The sequence below is a fragment of the Poecilia latipinna genome, unplaced genomic scaffold (assembly GCF_001443285.1).
Source record: "Poecilia latipinna isolate Pla-1442-1.1 unplaced genomic scaffold, P_latipinna-1.0 Scaffold1597, whole genome shotgun sequence".
NCBI classification, from domain to species: Eukaryota; Metazoa; Chordata; class Actinopteri; order Cyprinodontiformes; family Poeciliidae; genus Poecilia; species Poecilia latipinna.
In genome coordinates this window covers 106,183-123,498 of record NW_015114213.1, presented here as the reverse complement: position 1 = coordinate 123,498, position 17,316 = coordinate 106,183, and the positions used below count along the sequence as shown (strand labels likewise).

At 39.2% G+C, this 17,316-nt stretch overlaps 2 protein-coding genes across 4 annotated transcripts in view; one reads left to right on the top strand and one right to left on the bottom strand.

The window, feature by feature from the left end:
* Positions 1-2,496, bottom strand: part of atad1b (ATPase family AAA domain containing 1b) — a 13,707-nt gene extending 11,211 nt beyond the window's left edge. Inside the window, exons 1-2 of one of the 3 annotated variants that reach the window (XM_015059086.1) lie at positions 2,352-2,403; positions 1,692-1,697 (exon numbers count right to left, since the gene is read on the bottom strand). Coding sequence is in view for 1 of the 3 variants with exons in the window: in XM_015059084.1 (XP_014914570.1) it covers positions 2,352-2,461 (110 nt within the window). In the remaining 2 variants the exon portion in view is untranslated. Of the gene's footprint in view, positions 1-1,691; positions 1,698-2,351 lie in introns of all 3 variants that reach the window. The other 2 variants (XM_015059084.1, XM_015059087.1) reach the window with 2 other exon arrangements.
* A 6,808-nt stretch (positions 2,497-9,304) lies between these two features.
* On the top strand, positions 9,305-15,533 carry LOC106963906 (multiple inositol polyphosphate phosphatase 1). The gene is made up of 7 exons (XM_015059081.1): positions 9,305-9,861; positions 10,091-10,282; positions 11,397-11,597; positions 11,801-11,898; positions 12,482-12,612; positions 12,694-12,827; positions 14,019-15,533. Exons 1-7 carry the CDS (start codon positions 9,459-9,461, stop codon positions 14,270-14,272), a joined length of 1,413 nt encoding a protein of 470 aa, XP_014914567.1. The 5' UTR covers positions 9,305-9,458; the 3' UTR covers positions 14,273-15,533.
* Positions 15,534-17,316: the final 1,783 nt, after the last annotated feature.

Below are 17,316 nucleotides of genomic sequence, written 5' to 3'. Positions count from 1 at the left end.
ATTTTGAGTAATTGGATAAAACCTAGAGTAAAATACTTAAATTAATAATAATAACTTATAATTAAGCCAGTAATTAATATTGGTTTAACCAATGGTTGATATTGGTTTGATTATAAGAATATTTACACTTACTCTTATACTTATGGAAGTACTTAAAGGTGAAAGAAGTAACTTTAACATGGTGTCAAATAATTAGAATAATGGATTATTCTTGGTTTCTTTTCAGAAATGTCTGTAATAACTCACATTATGATTATAATAAGAGTAACTAATAAGTAATGGTTATAATATTATAAATGAATGCTAAATCAGAGAAACTAAAAGGTTATAAATGTGATTTTGACATTGAACTTGAAATGGTGTAAAATGTGTAACTGTAATTATAGGTCACTGATGTTGTGTTGGAGGTAGATGGTAGGTGAAAGGTCAGGGGAAAAGAGGAACTGATGGGAGAGCAGAAGTAATGAAGGCCTTATTGTTGAACTTTAACTTTCCTAAGAAAAGGTTGGGCAGGCAACAGATGTAGGAGAACTGTTGAGCAACTTGGGACATTAGAACAGACATCAGGACATCATGTCTCCAAGACGGTGATGGATATGAGATCATCAGTCCAAACAGTCGGTCAATGAGACAGGCACAGCAACAAAGCTAGCCAATGCAAATGCACTAAAAGGGTGGATAAACTCTTTTTAAGGTGAGTGCAAAAGAGGAGTCTTTGGTTGGATCCTTCAGGCAGCTTCGAGCCAAGATCGAGATGGACAAAGAACTCTGCAGCTGAAGAAGAGCCGGAGCCACAGAGCCGAAGACTGTTCTGCACATGGGGACCAACCCGTTAGCCCCGCAACATGTGGCTTCAAATTGCACTTCTCTCATCAGCTGGGTTTGGGACCCCAAAGATAAAGACAAAGACCAAGGCAAAGATGAAGATAAAGACAAAGATGAAGAACAAAGGCAAAGATGAAGAACTGGTGTGTTCCTTCCATGAGACCAGCTCGTCTACATCTCCAAGGAACAGAAAGATCATGAGATGAGGAGAAAGGAGCTACAGAGCTGCAAGACAAGAAGCTGAGGACCACTATGCCCATGAGGAAGTCACCCTGAGGCCCGAGATCTGCCGCTCTGAGTCAGTACTCTTCCTGTACTGGGAGCCTCCTGCTGCTGCAACACCTTTTTCATCATCAGGCCAGTTCTGGGGTTCAAAATGCCAAACTCCGTCCGTCTCTCTCAAAGTTTTCTTTTTTTTAGTTCACAGTGTCAGCATTAGGGAAAGATAGGCTGGATTATCGATTTTACTTGTTTGATTATTTCTGTTACTGATTTAAGCTGTACTGACCCTTGCAAAATTGCTTTACTAATAAATAATTAGCATTAAGAAAATCTAAAAGATGTGGATGTTGTGTTAATGAGTCACCTTAAAGTTCTTTGATGGTTGTAAAATAGCTATGAAGTTTGATTCTGNGAGGNGAAAGTGGAAAATGTTTTATAGGTTGCTTTTAGCCAAAACTAAAACACCGTTGGGACTCGCCCGAGTCACTAAAACCTACCTGGTTCAGTAACAAGTGCAAGTTGTAATAAAGAGAAAGAGCGACCGTTAACAGGTGTGCTCTGTGAAACTAGCTGATTGTGGGCTGCTCAATCTGGCTAATTCACAGGGTGAAAAAGGAGGGACATCTGGATGGAGGTCATCAGAAACCAGGCTANGGTTCGTTGTGCCGTGTGGTGTCCAGCCACATGGGCACAAAATAATGGCTACAAGTCCAAAATAAAAGTATATTTAAATAAGACTTTAGACAGATTCGTGTCCCCTGCTACAGGAGAACCTGTGGGAATGTTTTGTGAAATAAAGCAGATGCCCCTGATTAACAGATGAAGTCTTTAATCTGAGATTTTTAAGCTAATCTCTGAGCTCCGGTCTCAGATGAAAGCTCTCAATGTCAAAATTAACAAGTGTTCATGATCTGGAGCGGAGAATGTCGGTTCTCTGAATTAAAAACAGATCGTTGACGGACGTGGACTCGACTGGAAGATCATGTCTCTGTGGTTATACACATTACAAATTGACACAAGCTTAAAAGGAATCTGGCATGATGATAAGTGCGTGATCACAAAGGAAGTTATACCAGCTCAAATACAGTTAGCCTTTATGCCGTCTTGGCCTCCAGGTATAACGAAACTGGAAGTGACCTGAAGCTAACTCGTATTAGCAAGGGTTGACCTTCGCTTAATGGTTCACGCCGGCAACAATATGTAAGGAACCATGAACCAATCCCCACAACGGACCAACAGTAGGTCCGCTTGACCCAGGGGAACACAAAACCAGACAAAGCTGCTATCAGCATTAAAGAACTCACCTTATCCCAGGAGGACCGGCTTCCGTATGTCTGAGAGCAAAGTGCAGGATCTTCTTCTTCTTTTTCTTATTATTCGTTTTTATGGCTCCAAAAGATGGCCAGCAACGCATTGATGTGCATTACCGCCATCTACTGGAGTGGAGTGTGGACCGGGATGGAAAATGTATATTGCCCCACACTAAAACAAACAAAATAAATATCAACAACACTATTAGGAAAAAGGAAATAGTGAAGGATTAACTAGTGATAGAGGAACTATTTGACTGATATTATGTGAGATAAATCAAAGTCTTTTTTAATGTTCTCTATAACCCAGCCAAAATAATTTAATTATTTTTTTCCCAACTAGGTTTTAAAATCTCTTGACATGGATGATTTCCATTGTGACACCAATAAGTTGAAGTTAACTGAGGTGGCATCTCTCCCATTTCTAGAAAAGCTGATGTTGGAGTTGTTCTGATGGCACCTGTACATAACCTCAAGGCTTGATACTGAATATTGAAAATATAAAATTTTTTGAGTAATGTTGCTGATGCATAATCCAAAAGCTATACTACCATAGCTTACATGCAGACATAGGTCTGCATGTAAGCTATACATGCAGACCTATGTATATTGCATTCAATGCTTTTCTCAGCACTCTCAACTCTCTTACACTTATTCTCTATTTTTTGAATATGAACTTTCCAAGTAAGTTTTTCATCCATCCATCCATTTTCTATACACTCTTGTCCCTATCGGGGTTGGCAGGGGTGCTGGTGCCTATCTCCAGCTAACATTTTGGGCGAGAGGCGGGGTACACCCTAGACAGGTTGCCAGTCCATCGCAAGGCAACACAGAGACAAACAATCATGCACACACACACTCACACATAGGGAGAATTTAGAGAGTTTTCATCCAGCCATAAACCCCAAAATTTAAATTTACCCTCTCTAAATCATTATATTTTTGCAATTTTAGATTTTCAGACACATTCTTCCTTGTAAAAAAATAAAGTCTTTGTTTTGTCTATAAGAATTTTGAAACCCCATTTAAAGGACCAGTCTTCTATTTTATTAATTGTTTTTATATCTTTTTAACAATACAGTTAAAGTTTTTACCCCTGTCGAAAAAAGTCGAGATCATCCCACTTCCTCATGCTGGAGATTTTAGTTTAATAATAGCAAAACATAAAGTTACCTTTAAAATTGATTACACAGGTGACATCAAGACCCAACAGTAGACTCAGACGGTAATAAAATTAATCTCGTTGTTATTGTGTCCTGCAAACTTTGCTTTAATTCTACTTTTTTTCTATTTAATCATAAAAAATCATAGTCAGGCAGAAAGAGAGTCATGAAACAGGAAGAGCAGGTTTCCTGAGAAAAGAGGAAGTAAGTTTCCAGCCTGCATATGTATAAAAATAGTTCAGACTACTCCTTATTTCAAAGCATAAAAGGTTTAAAGAATAAAATCTAAACATTTTGAGTAATTGGATAAAACCCAGAGTAAAATACTTACAGCAATAATAATAACTTATAATTAAGCCAATAATTAATATTGGTTTAACCAATGGTTGATGTTGGTTTGATTATAAGAATATTTACACTTACTCTTATACTTATGGAAGTACTTAAAGGTGAAAGAAGTAACTGTGACTTTGGTATCAAATAATTAGAATAATGGATTATTCTTGGTTTCTTTTCAGAAATGTCTGTAATAACTCACATTATGATTATAATAAGAGTAACTAATAAGTAATGGTTATTATATTATAAATGAATGCTAAATCAGAGAAACTAAAAGGTTATAAATGTGATTTTGACATTGAACTTGAAAATGGTGTAAAATGTGTAACTGTAATTAAAGGTCACTGATGTTGTGTTGGAGATAGATGGTAGGTGAAAGGTCAGGGAGAAAGAGGAACTGATGGGAGAGCGGAGGTGACTAAGGCCTTATTGCTAAACTTTAACTTTCCTAAGAAAAGGTTAGACACAAGAGGACTGTTGAGCAACTTGGGACATTAGTACAGACATCAGGTCATGTCCAAAGATGGTGATGGATATGAGATCATTGGTCCAAGTAGTCGGCCAATGAGACAGGCACAGCAACAAAGCTAGCCAATGCAAATGCACCAAAAGGGTGGATAAACCCTTTATAAGGTGAGTGCAAAAGAGGAATCTTTGGTTGGATCCTTCAGGCAGCTTCGAGCCAAGATCGAGATGGACAAAGAACTCTGCAGCTGAAGAAGAGCCGGAGCCACAGAGCCGAAGACTGTTCTGCACATGGGGACCAACCCGTTAGCCCCGCAACATGTGGCTTCAAATTGCACTTCTCTCATCAGCTGGGTCCGGACCCCAAAGACAAAGACCAAGGCAAAGATGAAGTTAAAGACAAAGGCAAAGAACAAAGGCAAAGAGGGAAGAAATGGTGCGTTCCTTCCCTGAGACCAGCTCGTCTACATCTCGATGGACCAGAAAGATCGTGAGACGAGGAGAAAGGAGCTACAGAGCCGCAAGACAAGAAGCTGAAGACCGCTACGCACAAGAGGAAGTCACCCTAAGACCCGAGACCTGCTGCTCTAAGTCAGTACTCTTCCTGCCAGCACCCAAGACCTGTGTGACCTCACCATCAAAACAGAGATGAAAGCTCATCAGACCTGTAGGGACGTCTGCCCTCATCGATCAGCACTGTGAGCCTCCTGCTGCTGCAACACCTTCTTCATCATCAGGCCAGTTCTGGGGTTCAAGATGCCAAACTCTTTCCGCCTCTCAAAGATTCCCATTTTTGTTCTCAGTGCCAACATTAGGGAAAGATAGCCTAGACATAAAACTGGATCTATTGTACTTCTCCCTCTCCTGATACGACTCTGATAAGATGGCAAAAGTCATCCATCCATCCATCCATCCATCCATCCATCCATCCATCCATCCATCCATTTTCTATACACCGTTGTCCCTAGTGGGGTCGGGAGGGTTGCTGGTGCCTATCTCAAGCTAACATTCCGGGCGAGAGGCGACAGGTCCAAAAGTCCTTCATTTTCCATATAATATATTAATCTTCATTATGTACATAAGTTGAATGTTAATGCTGATAATTTTCTGGTTTTGACTCATCTTTCCCTGGTTTTCAGATTGGAATAATCACACCAACTTTTTGGCAATTCCCCATCCTTCCTGACTCAGTTATACAATTCTAATAAAATATTTTTAGATGATTCACTTAAATTACTTACCATCCGTAACAAATCAGATCATTTCCTGGAGATGACAGTATTTTTAAGTGCCCCATTCAGTTCTGTTATTCTAAAAAACATGTCAGGACTCTGGGTTTTGGGTTGGGATTTTGGTTTTTGTGTGTTTCTGTTTTATCAGTTATTCTCTAGTTCACTTTAGTTTTACCTTTCAGGGTCATTCTAGCTCAGTGGTTCTTAACCTGGGTTCGATCGAACCCCAGAGGTTCGATGAGTCGGTCTCAGGGGTTCAGCGGAGCCTCTGCCGCGGAGGTAAAGAGACACTTGTGTAAAGTCGTGATGACGCCCCGTTTTGCCATCACTTCCTGCAGAGGATCACGTTACATTGCTTAGCCAATCAGTGCTGCGGAGGAGCACTGATTGAAGGAGTTCCACTCTCAGCATTGATTTGAACTTGTGTCTTTAATTACTTCAGCAAAACTCACCATTTTTACTAAATTCTGCAGCTTTCGGTGTACTTCTAAATCTGCTCCTTAGTCGCATCTTTTCGGGGTTGGTACTGCCTCTAGTGGCATGGGGGTGGTAACACAACTAATATTACTAAATTACTAAATCAGAATACCGCAGTCTTTATTATTTATTATACATTGTTCATTCTCTTAAGAATGTAGAGCTAATTAAATGATCTAAATAAGACCTTAAAGTGGTTCCAGTTTCTCTCGATGGCCAGCCTGTTGAAACTGTGGCAAATTTGGGTCGTTCCTGGACAGTCAGCTCAACTTTGCTGAAAACACTGACTATATTTTGAAGAACTGTTCTAGAGACTCTACCTTTTAAGAAGACTTAGTGATCATGGGGTGACCCAACTAGACTCTAGTTGGGGCACCCCTATGTCTTGAATTTAGGGGACGGGGGGATCATATTTTATTTATCACTACAGAAGGGTTCAGTGAATGCGCATATGAAACTGGTGGGTTCGGTACCTCAAAAAAGGTTAAGAATCACTGTTCTAGCTTCTTTATTTGAGGTAACTTGCTGTGGTTAGATTTGTCTTGTTATTGTTATTTCAGGCCCTCATTGTGTTTCTAGTTATGTTTATTTTTATTTCCCTAGGTTCAGTTGTTCTTATATGTCTGAGTCCTTGACCATCTTTCTTTAATGATTCTGGTTAGGGTATTTCTTTGTTTAGTCCTTCTAGTTACTGTAGGTCTGTGTTCCCTAGTTCTTATATTTTTATCAGCCTTGTGTCTGTTTTGGTTGTTTCATAGCCTACTTGTCTTTTTCTTTTTCTAGTTCATCATGTTTTCTTTTAGTCTTAATGTTTCTTTAGTGTTAGAATTATTTCCAGCCCCCTTGTGTTTCCTCTCTCACTCTTTTGTGTTCCCCTGTAGATAGCTTCCCTGTGCCACATTCTCCCTGCACCTCAGCCTGACTCCTTCTCTAACTACTCACAGGTGCAATCAGTTTGTCATTAAGCCATATTCATTGCTTCCACTTTCTGCTTCCCTGTATTTTAGCTCTTCTATTCCAGTCACTATTCACCATTGCTACCCTTACCTCACCTCTCCTTGTTAGTCTTCCTATGTGCTTCCTTTGGATTTGTGTTTTTTGGATTATCTTGTGCTCTCCTGGACTGTTCACTTTTTGTAAGTTTTTGTTCTTCATTTTTTTTCATATTAAACATTCAACACCACCTGACGTCTCAAGCCTGCTTCATCTGTCTCCACTCTCTTACCACACATTATGATGATGTTCTATTAACCATTTGTAGCTTCCATTTAATGCAATAAATCTCTGTTCTCCAAAATTGTCTACTTTTTTCCCTTCTTCACTAATATTTTCAGAACTATGAATTTTAACAAAATATTTACCAGCATTTTACCTTTTCTCTGTCTTTCATTGCTGTTATTTCTCCATCATTTAGTATTGGATATCCACTCACTCTTTTAATCCACTTCATCCTTTTAATCATTGCCTGTAAATTTCTGCCCAACTCCTCCAATAATCACTCTTTGTATTTTTTAATAGTTCTTCTTAAATTTGCTTCCAATTTCTTGTATTCATATAGATTGTGAAAGTTATTTCTTTTTAATAATTTGAAAACTTGATTCTGTTTCTTGATAACTTTAGTACATTTTGTTGTCCTCCCCCTATGGTGGCCGTCAGACACAAATGCGCAGCAAAATAGAAACAAGCTGCAAACATGTGAAAAACATATGGAGTTAGTTTTGTTTCACAATTATTCAGTCTTCCCCAAGCAAATAAATTTTTATAAGCAAGAAAACGAATTCAACCAAAAACTTAGAAAAAGTTTCAACCAAAAAAAAGAGACTCAACCAAAAAAAAAAGTTTCAACCAAAAAAAAGAGACTCAACCAAAAAAACAAGTTTCAACCAAAAAAAAGAGACTCAACCAAAAACAAAAAAAAAAAGTAAAAAAAAAAAAAACTTAGTGATTTTTGCTTTGACATGATTTTTTTTTGATTGAGTACTACTGTTTTTGTTTGACATGATTTTTTTGATTAAATACTACTTTTTTTGTTTGACATGATTTTTTTTGATTGAATAATTGTGAAACAAAACTAACTCCATAAAAACAAAAGCAACAGAGAAAAGATGCAAACAAAAAATGCTGCAATAGCAGAAAATAGGAGCAAACAATCAACAAAACAAATGCAAACAAAAAATGCTACAACCACATATAAAATGCATCAAACACACGCACACACATACCTACACACACACACACACGCACATGAGAAATGCAAACAAAAAAAATTTTGCAAACAGAAAAAGGAGCAAAGGGGAAAACTGCAGTGACCCTGAGGTGCAAACCACTTCAACAAATTGAAAAACCCAACATTAACAATACGGAAGAGAATCGTCACTAAATTAATTAGAGGTCCGAGGCTGGGTTTAACTTCCTTCCTTCCTTCCTTCCTTCCTTTATTTATTTATTTATTTATTTATTTATTTATTTTATTTTATTTTATTTTATTTATTACCTAACAGACCACAGTTTGTCAGGATGAATAACATAATGTCTGAAAATGTAGTCAGCAACACTGGAACCCTGCAAAGGGTGGTGGGTTAGGGTTAGGATGTTACCCATCCTCTTCACCCTGTACCCCTCAGACTTCTAGTGCAACTCTGAAACGTGTCACATCCAGAAGTACGCTGATGACACTGCCATCATGGGGTGTATCAAAGACAATGAAGAGGAGTACAGGAGCCTGGTGAGGGACTTTGTTGACTGGTGCCATAGAAACAGCCTCCAGCTTCCAAGACGAACAAAGTGATTATTGACTTCAGGAGGGACAGAGGCAGTCCACGACCAGTTCTGATAGGAGCGGAGGTGGTGGAGTTTGTGCAGACCTAACATCTTGGCTTGTAGCTGGACAACAAGCTGGACTGGACAAACAACACAAAGCAGCTCTATAAGAAGGCTCAGACCAGGATGCACAAGGAGGCTGAGATCCTTTAACACAGAGGTGCCCAAAGTCAGTCCTCGAGGGCCAGCATCCTACATGTTTTAGTTCTCTCCCTGGTGGTAGTAACAACCTTCTAAGCTTATCAATGTTCTTCTTAGGCCTTCTAAAGAGCCATCATTGGATCCAGTTGAGTTAAACCAGGGAGAGAACTAAAACATGCAGGATGCCGACCCCTCGAAGACTGACTTTGGGTATCACTACTTCAACATCTGTGGAAAGCTGCTGGGGTTGTTTTGCCAGTCTGTTGTCACCAGNTAGGCGAGAGCGGTCCATGAGGCGTCTATCCTTATATTATGTCTATGATATCTATGGCTACGTTTCAGTCTCTGACTTCCTGGTTCGATTCGGTTGATCGGTAAAAAATAAGGGGTACTTAAAAGGCATCTAGAAGGTCTTGTTGTCATATCTGGGAACATAAACACGGCAAACAAAGGTATCAGCTGATATGTTACATATCGGAACACACGGATTCCTGTGGCTGGCGGCTCTCAGCCTAATTCAAAACGTTGAATTCTGCTCTTCCGCGGAAATACCGGATGTCCCTAGTATTGCCACTTACTTCGGAACTAAGACTCGCTATGAGGAGGTGAAGCCGAACCTACTCCGAGACCCTTTAACCGTGAACACCTCGGTCCTCAGACCCCCGCCAGGTGATTTTTGCACCCCATTCCACGTGACCGCCATCATTAGACATGGTAGTCGGTTTCCTACCATCAAGAACATCCGCAGAATACACAGACTAAGCGAGCTACTCCAGAATGAAGCTTCCAGAACCTCAGAGAGCTCCACTGGCTGGCTGGATGAGCTCCGGAACCGTTGGGAACCCTGGTACACCGAGGACATGGACGGTAAGCATTCTAGACTGGAGTTTTTGCTGGCAACTTTTGCAGGGAATTTCTTTTCAGGAAATATTTTTCAAGTAAAAATCTGAAGATGAATTTAAGGTAATAAAAGAAGAAAAAATGGATTTACATTACACAGAATAAAAAAAAATCAGGCCTTTTTAAAAAATAAGAATTTGCATCTAGAATTTTTAACTATTCCAGAAAAATTAATCCTCTTATGCCTCTTAATCAGGTCAGCTGGTGAGGAAGGGTAGGGAAGACCTCCAGTTCCTGGCCCAGCGGCTGGCCACTTTGTTACCATCTCTGCTGTCGGAAGAAAATGTGAGGAAGAGGAGAATCCACTTTGTGACCAGCTCTAAGCATCGCTGTGTGAGCAGCGTGGAGGCATTCCAGGAGGGTCTGCAGCAACACTGGGGTTGCCATGGTGACAGTCACCACTGCTGCTGCTGCCACCACTGCAATATATTCTGGTGTTCTGATTGTCTGTGCTATCTCGTCAGATCAGCGCTACGATAGTAAAGTCTGTACTATGCCTGTCGGTCGCTGCTACCTTTCGAAAACCACTACCGTCATGTTTACATACCAAATACCTTATCAGTCAGTGTCAATGTTAAATATAATAATCGGAAATCATTATTTAAGTGACGGTATTTAAGTGGCGCTTAGCAGTGATACGTAGCATAAAAATATGTGAATGACGAAAACTTTTCTAAAACCACCTGAACCCGTTTAAAATACCTACTTATGTAATTGCACTAATATCCTTCTTGAGAATAACGTGCCTGTTTTAATATGTAAAGCTAGTACATTTAGATGCACTAAACCTCATATTAGAATCCTACCTTCATAAAATACACATGGTTCCACATAATGATCTACCAAAACTCCATCCAAATATTTTACCTGGTAAATATGTGGGTAGCACATTTTGCTGCAGCAGATTCCTTCATTTGAATGTTATAAAATACAGAAGTAGCACATGTTGATGCACTAAAACTATTACACCATAGACATAAACAGCTTCAATACCACATAATAACGCTACCAGCATGCTCTATTTGGCAAGGTTTAATAAAAAAAAAATTAAAGGCCCTATATTTTAAATGAGGACAAAATGTCCCACAAAAACAACGTATTTTGTCCTGATTCACATGACTGACGACAAGTAATGACTTTCTTGCTTACAGTAAAGTAAAGACATTGCGGATGACAAATAAAGCCATTTACAAATATGGTTACAAGCTGCCTGTCATGTAAACTTAAAACATGAAGTAATACAGCAGCTAAATGAAAGCCAGGTATAAAATAAATTAATTAAAGCTTGCCTTAATCTTTGACGAAATAAAACAGATGAAACGAAACTTCCACAGGTAGGATGTATTGATAAGAAATCTGCTGAGTAAGAAGTATGTGACATAGCATCAATGTGTGCATGCGCATTACCACAAGGTAGGACAGATTGATGAGTAGCACAGATAGTTAGAACACCTGACAAGTCTTTTACCTAAAATGTTGACCTCTGACCTCTGCCCCTACAGACAGTGCTCAAGGATACAACCATGAGGTGGATGATGAACTAATGCGCTTCTTTGAGCGTTGCCGTGGTTATGTGGAAGGCGTGGAGAACAACCACACTGCGCTGCTGGAAGTTGAGAAGTTCAAACATGGCGAGGAAATGCAGGCAGTGAGGAGGAGGTTGGCTGAGAAACTCGGCCTTTCTCTTCACCTACTCACCCCAGGTAGGAGCCAAGAGGCATTCCCTCAAGTTAGAGATGTAATATAGAACTTGGAAGTTGAAGAATATTACAACATTTCTCTTTTTTTCTTTTTACCAATTTTGCAGATCTTTTTCTCATTCTGTGTGTTTAGTCACTCTATCAGATTGTAATGTTAGAAAGGAATATTCCCTTTGACCTTTTTTTCCCCTTTCTGGCACTTCTAGACTTGGTGGAAGCAGCGTTCTTCATCTGTTCCTACGAACTGTCCATCAAATCCATCCACTCACCATGGTGCTTCCTGTTTGATGAGAGTGATGCAAAGGTATGAGAGCAATATTTTCTGAAAGATATTTGCAAAATTGATATAAAACAAAAAAAAATGCAAGGAAATGTATTATTTCTCAGTAAATTCACAGTGAACCTCAGTTTACTTTGGTTTAAAATGCTGAATTATCAAAAATAAAGTTTGAATCAATTCAGGTGTGGGTGAGCAAAGTGAAGGGTGCCTTCAGTAATGTCTGTCTAGGTAGCAGAAACCAACCTCAGCAAAATGTTATGGACATGTTAGGATGCACATCTTGTCTTATAAGACAAGGTTTTCACACCTTAAACTTTTAAGGTCAAGTTTAAAGTTTTCCCTACTACAAAAGCAAAATGGTTGATCAGAAATGGAAAGTTGAAAAGCTTGGTCCAGGCATTTAGACTCTTTGAATTGGAACACAGTTTGGTCAAAAGGGTTACCCTCTGGAGGCAGAAACAGAGATTTGTTCTGATTCATTTTGGATTTTCAATCGGGAAAAATGTTGGTTCTGAGGTTTATCATCTGGGATCTTGAACAAAGACCAGAATAGATTAAACTGATCAATGATTTTTGATGCTGTTTTCTCCTTATCATTTTTCTGCAGGTGTTGGAGTACAGTTTTGATCTGAAGCAATTCTGGAAGCGCTCTCATGGTCACTTAATCAGCAGTCTGTCCAGCTGTCCGCTCTTCCATCACATTTTCAGGACTCTCGATAAAGCTGGTCGTCCTCGCAGGTGGGGTGTTCCCTGACTAAGCTCTAGGAACCCCCTTATTGATTCCCTATTGTTAATTGACTGAATCCTGGTTGATTCCAGATCCACTGAGGCAGGGCCAGAACCAGCCTCTGTCTTGGTGGGACATGCTGAGACGCTCATCCCCCTCATCTCCCTACTTGGACTGTACAAAGACCAGACTCTGCCCACTGCTAGCAACTACCACTCACAGCATGGTATGAAGCCTGACATTTATCAAATTTGAAATGTGTATGTATTTCTTTCTACATGCCAGGAAGGTTCCCATTTTTGGAACAAAAAAAGGTCTCACTTTTTCCAAAAAGGAAAGATAAATTTTTACAAGGAAATTTTCTTAAAATGACAAAACACTGGAGTGCTAGAAGCATCTTTTAATTCTGTGTTATGTAAAAATAAGTAAAAAAGGAAAAAAGTTTAGTAAAATTTGAAGGCATCTAGAAGTGTTGGGGAAACTTTGTGCTAAAAAGACATTTAAAAAAAATTAGGAAAAGCCGACTCCTTTCTGGACATACTCAAAATTTCACCCAAATTACTAAATAAAAGAAAGCATTTATTTATTTATTTAAAAAAATATATATTTTATAATAAACAGAGTTTACACCATACTGGGATGGTCAGCGGAATTATTAAAATGGTAGTATATTGGGTTTTTTTTTTGGGGGGGCGAGGGGTTACAGGCAAACAGTCCCATTTTATAGCACAATCAATCAACTATGTTATCTTCGGTTGTTATACCGTATGTCAAAGATAACTTAAAAGAAATTAGACTTCATAATTTGAAGCCTTAATATCGGGTCTCTGTCTCCTTAAGTTTCTACTCTTTGACACTCTGCCTTCAGCACGTCATCACAATAATGCTTCTCATTATGACGTTAGCAACCATTGTTGGGAGCATAGAACTGAGAATTAGTGTGTATGTTAATCAGACCAGCTAACTTGCAATTAGCAAGTTAGGTGCTTGCTAACTGCTGCTACTCTGTTAGAGCTGTGTGAGGGAGGTGAGGATGGAGGTGTATTGTAAGGTGGAAGCTCAGCTGGAGACTACAGCTCCAAGAGGAGCTTTGTGGAAATACTCGGCGTCCTGTGGGAGCAAACACAAACACCTCTGAATGACTGCCACAGGAAATTCAAGGAGTTCTCAAACATGCATGAAAGAATCAAGGCGACACTCTAGCTATGTTTTTGATTAGGGAATAATAACATGATATAAAGCTCATAAAATCTCTATTCAGCTCTCCTTACTCTAAAGAGTAAAGAGATTTCAATAGAGATTTTTAAAATCAACTTTTTTTTTAATCGACTGTAACCAACTGCCTTCAGAAGTCACATAGTGTTTTCAAATGAACATGTCCTGTTGTTCAGAACAATAACTGCACATCTCTCTGTAGGAAGAAGTTTCCGGACCAGTCGCATCATTCCATACGCTGCCAACCTGCTCTTCGTTCTCTATGACTGTCAGCGTGGCCCCCGACTACAGCTGCTCATCAATGAGACTCCACTACGCTTTCCAAACTTTCAGACTGAGGATGCACCACTCTACAGGGATGTTCGTGCAGCATACCGCTACCTGCTAGATGGCTGTGACTTCAACACAGAGTGTGAGAGGAAACCCGAAGGCCGGGGACCCAACACTGAGCTTTGACAGCTTTAACCCTTACACAATCTTATTCTGTCTTAATCCACCTGGTGACAAAGCCTCAAACTCACTCAGGCATCATCCAATCAGATACTGTAGCTGCAAAACTGCTCTTCAAGGTCTGAACTTTCTTAAGTGTTGCAAAAACTGACTGGAGTGATTATTCCCTCTTAGTGGAGCTGTGACACTCCATTGAAGCGATTTCTTTTCATAAACTGCTGTTTAAAGGGCATCCAGATATCTACCAGCTCTTTTCAATAGCAAACAGTTTCTGTACCATTTCCAGCCTCTGCATACAAAAATATTAATGTAATCAACTGGAAAAATCTCTGTGTTCCACTCAACTAGCTGAAATTTACTGAAATTGTATTTAGATGAATACAAAGAATATTGCAGCAAGGCCTTACTCTAATTTTTTAACTGACTCTTTAATCTGGGATTCTGTCTGAAGCTTTAAGTTAATTTCTTGCTGACTCAGGTTTTATTTAAGGCAGCAGTATGTAACTTTTATTTAAAATGTTTTCTACATATGTTAAAACCATTGCTATGCCATGACAGCATAATATGAGCATATGTAAAGATGGATCTCTCTTCATAGATTGCAGCTACTATTGCAGTCTGCAAAAATGCACCGCTGCCAGTCAGTAGCCAAGAGGAAAGTATTGGAGCTGTCAATCAATTCCTGTATGTGCTGCTAAATGTGTTGATGGCAGAGAAATAATTTGCTGTTACAGGACCTTTATTGGTGGCCATGACAATTATCCTGAACTTTCCTGGCAGGCTATGTTGTGATAAGCCAGTTGTAGTTTATCACATAAGCTACAACTGGCTTATGTTGTAGCTGATACAGCAGCTTCATGAAAGCCAGGTATAAAATAAATTAATTAAAGCTTACCTTAAACAGCTCTGTAAATGCTGTTTACTTTTGTAAACAGCATTTACAGAGCCCTCCTTCTGGCTCTGATTGGTCGCTTCTAGTAAGCACTGGGAGAAGGCATAGGACCACAATTTTTTTTCACAGCTTATCTGCCTCATCCCATAGTGTTGCAACATAGTGACAGTTTCAACTAATATTTAAAACATATTTTTTTATCAAATTTACATATTAACAGTTTTGAAATTGTGACTGCACAAATTCCTGCTCTGGGTTTAGAAAATATCTTGTGGGTGAAATAATTGGTGTATGTGCCAAATAAGTTTTCAGGGTGCTTTTGGTTCCAAATGTTTCTGAATTAAAGCTTTAATAAAGCAAGATTTTCAGATTAAATATTTGTGCTTATTTACTAAAGCAGAGACATGTGGGACTATTTCCTTTTCCCAGGCTCTGCTTTGGCAGCCCCGCTTTACTCCAAAGTAATCACGTTTCCACAGACCTGGCTAGGTCTGGAGCAGGGAGACGCCTCCATGGAGGGGACAGAGGTATATAACGCCTGAGCCCCACCTCCAGGAGTTATAAATAAAGCCATTTACAAATATGGTTACATGTAGACATGTAATTGTGTGGCGGTTGTCATACTCCAAACCGCCACACAATTTAACAATCCTTATTGGTCCCCCAAAACCTCATGAAACGGCGGAAAATTCTATACTGTACCATGCTGCTAGCACTTACCAACAACAGCGCAGCCCACCATAAATAATAACCCGGGCAGAACACGATGTGCTAAATAATAAAACATAATTTAACAAAGCTTTGAAGCAGATAAATTTTCCTCGAGGAATTTTAATAATCGAGGTACTCGAATCATTTGAGGAATCGTTACAGTCCTACTGTCATGTAAACTTTAAAACATAAAGTAATACAGCAGCTTCATGAAAGCCAGGTATAGTATAAATTAATTAAAGCTTACCTTAATCTTGGATGAAATGAAACCTCCACAGGTAGGATGCGTCGCTCCTTCACCCTGACGTTCCTTCCCTCGGGGGGGGGAGGGGATTTATGAATAATGTGCCACTGGGTGGGACTTCCACTGCAGTGATGGACATTATTTTATGGCGGTGTTTTTTGTTTTTAAAAAGTGATCCATAGAACAATCAGTCATGCATAGTTGGTTAGAGTTACCCCAAAATTGTACTCCAATCAGAGTAGCATACCCATACCTTAAAAACACCTTTTTAAGCAAGAGTAAAAAGTATTTGGTAAACTACTCAAGTACTGAGTAACTGATCAACTGATCATAACACCTGATTTAATATTCAAAATGTGTCCTCAGACAGCCAAAAGTATAAAAGTTATGTGAACATTCTGGTACTGTAAAGAGTATTACTAAAATATTTATAGAAATAAGGAGTTAGGTTTGGAGGCTGGTTCTAGACCAAATTTAACACAGGGGCAGGATAGTTGGTGGTTTTCCATGGCGACACTTGAAAAAGAATGGGGGGAAAAACCCCAAAACAAAACAGAGCATTATTTCATCATTTGATATAAGTGAGCCAAAGAGCCACTTGTGTCCCCAGAGATCCAGGTTGCAGATCCCTGGCAGATGGAAAGTGTGATCATATACAGCAGCTAAAAGTGCAGCACTATAATTTTTAATTTGTTGTTAAAGTAAAATTGTGAAGGTTAAAAAAAAAACGCTCCACCACTGAGCATTAACATAAGACATTTATTTAGTATAACTTCTTTGGTACCCCGTTGGCCCCCATCTAGAACCGCCCAAGACTGCAGGTCTGTGTCTGGTACATAAATGACCACTGAATAATGAATCCATAAAATATATCAGCATTTCAAAATAAAACCTACAGAAAGCCCCAACAAACCCTTAAAGTAGGAAATATGTATGTATTTAGTGTTAATCTATTTGTATGTCTTGTTCTTTAAATGACCATTTGTATTATTTAGGCTGCTATTATTATACATTAAATAAGCAAATAATCAAACCAGTAAAAGCACAATAAGAAACTTACTCATAGCAAAATCTTCTGTACCATATCAGCCTCGGGAGATGATTGAAGGATGAAGAGACGCTGATGTCAAGTGTTTTAGGTTCTGACGGGTCTGCAGTTCCTCTCCTGATCATGCATACAGCAGCACACTGCGCCACGATGGA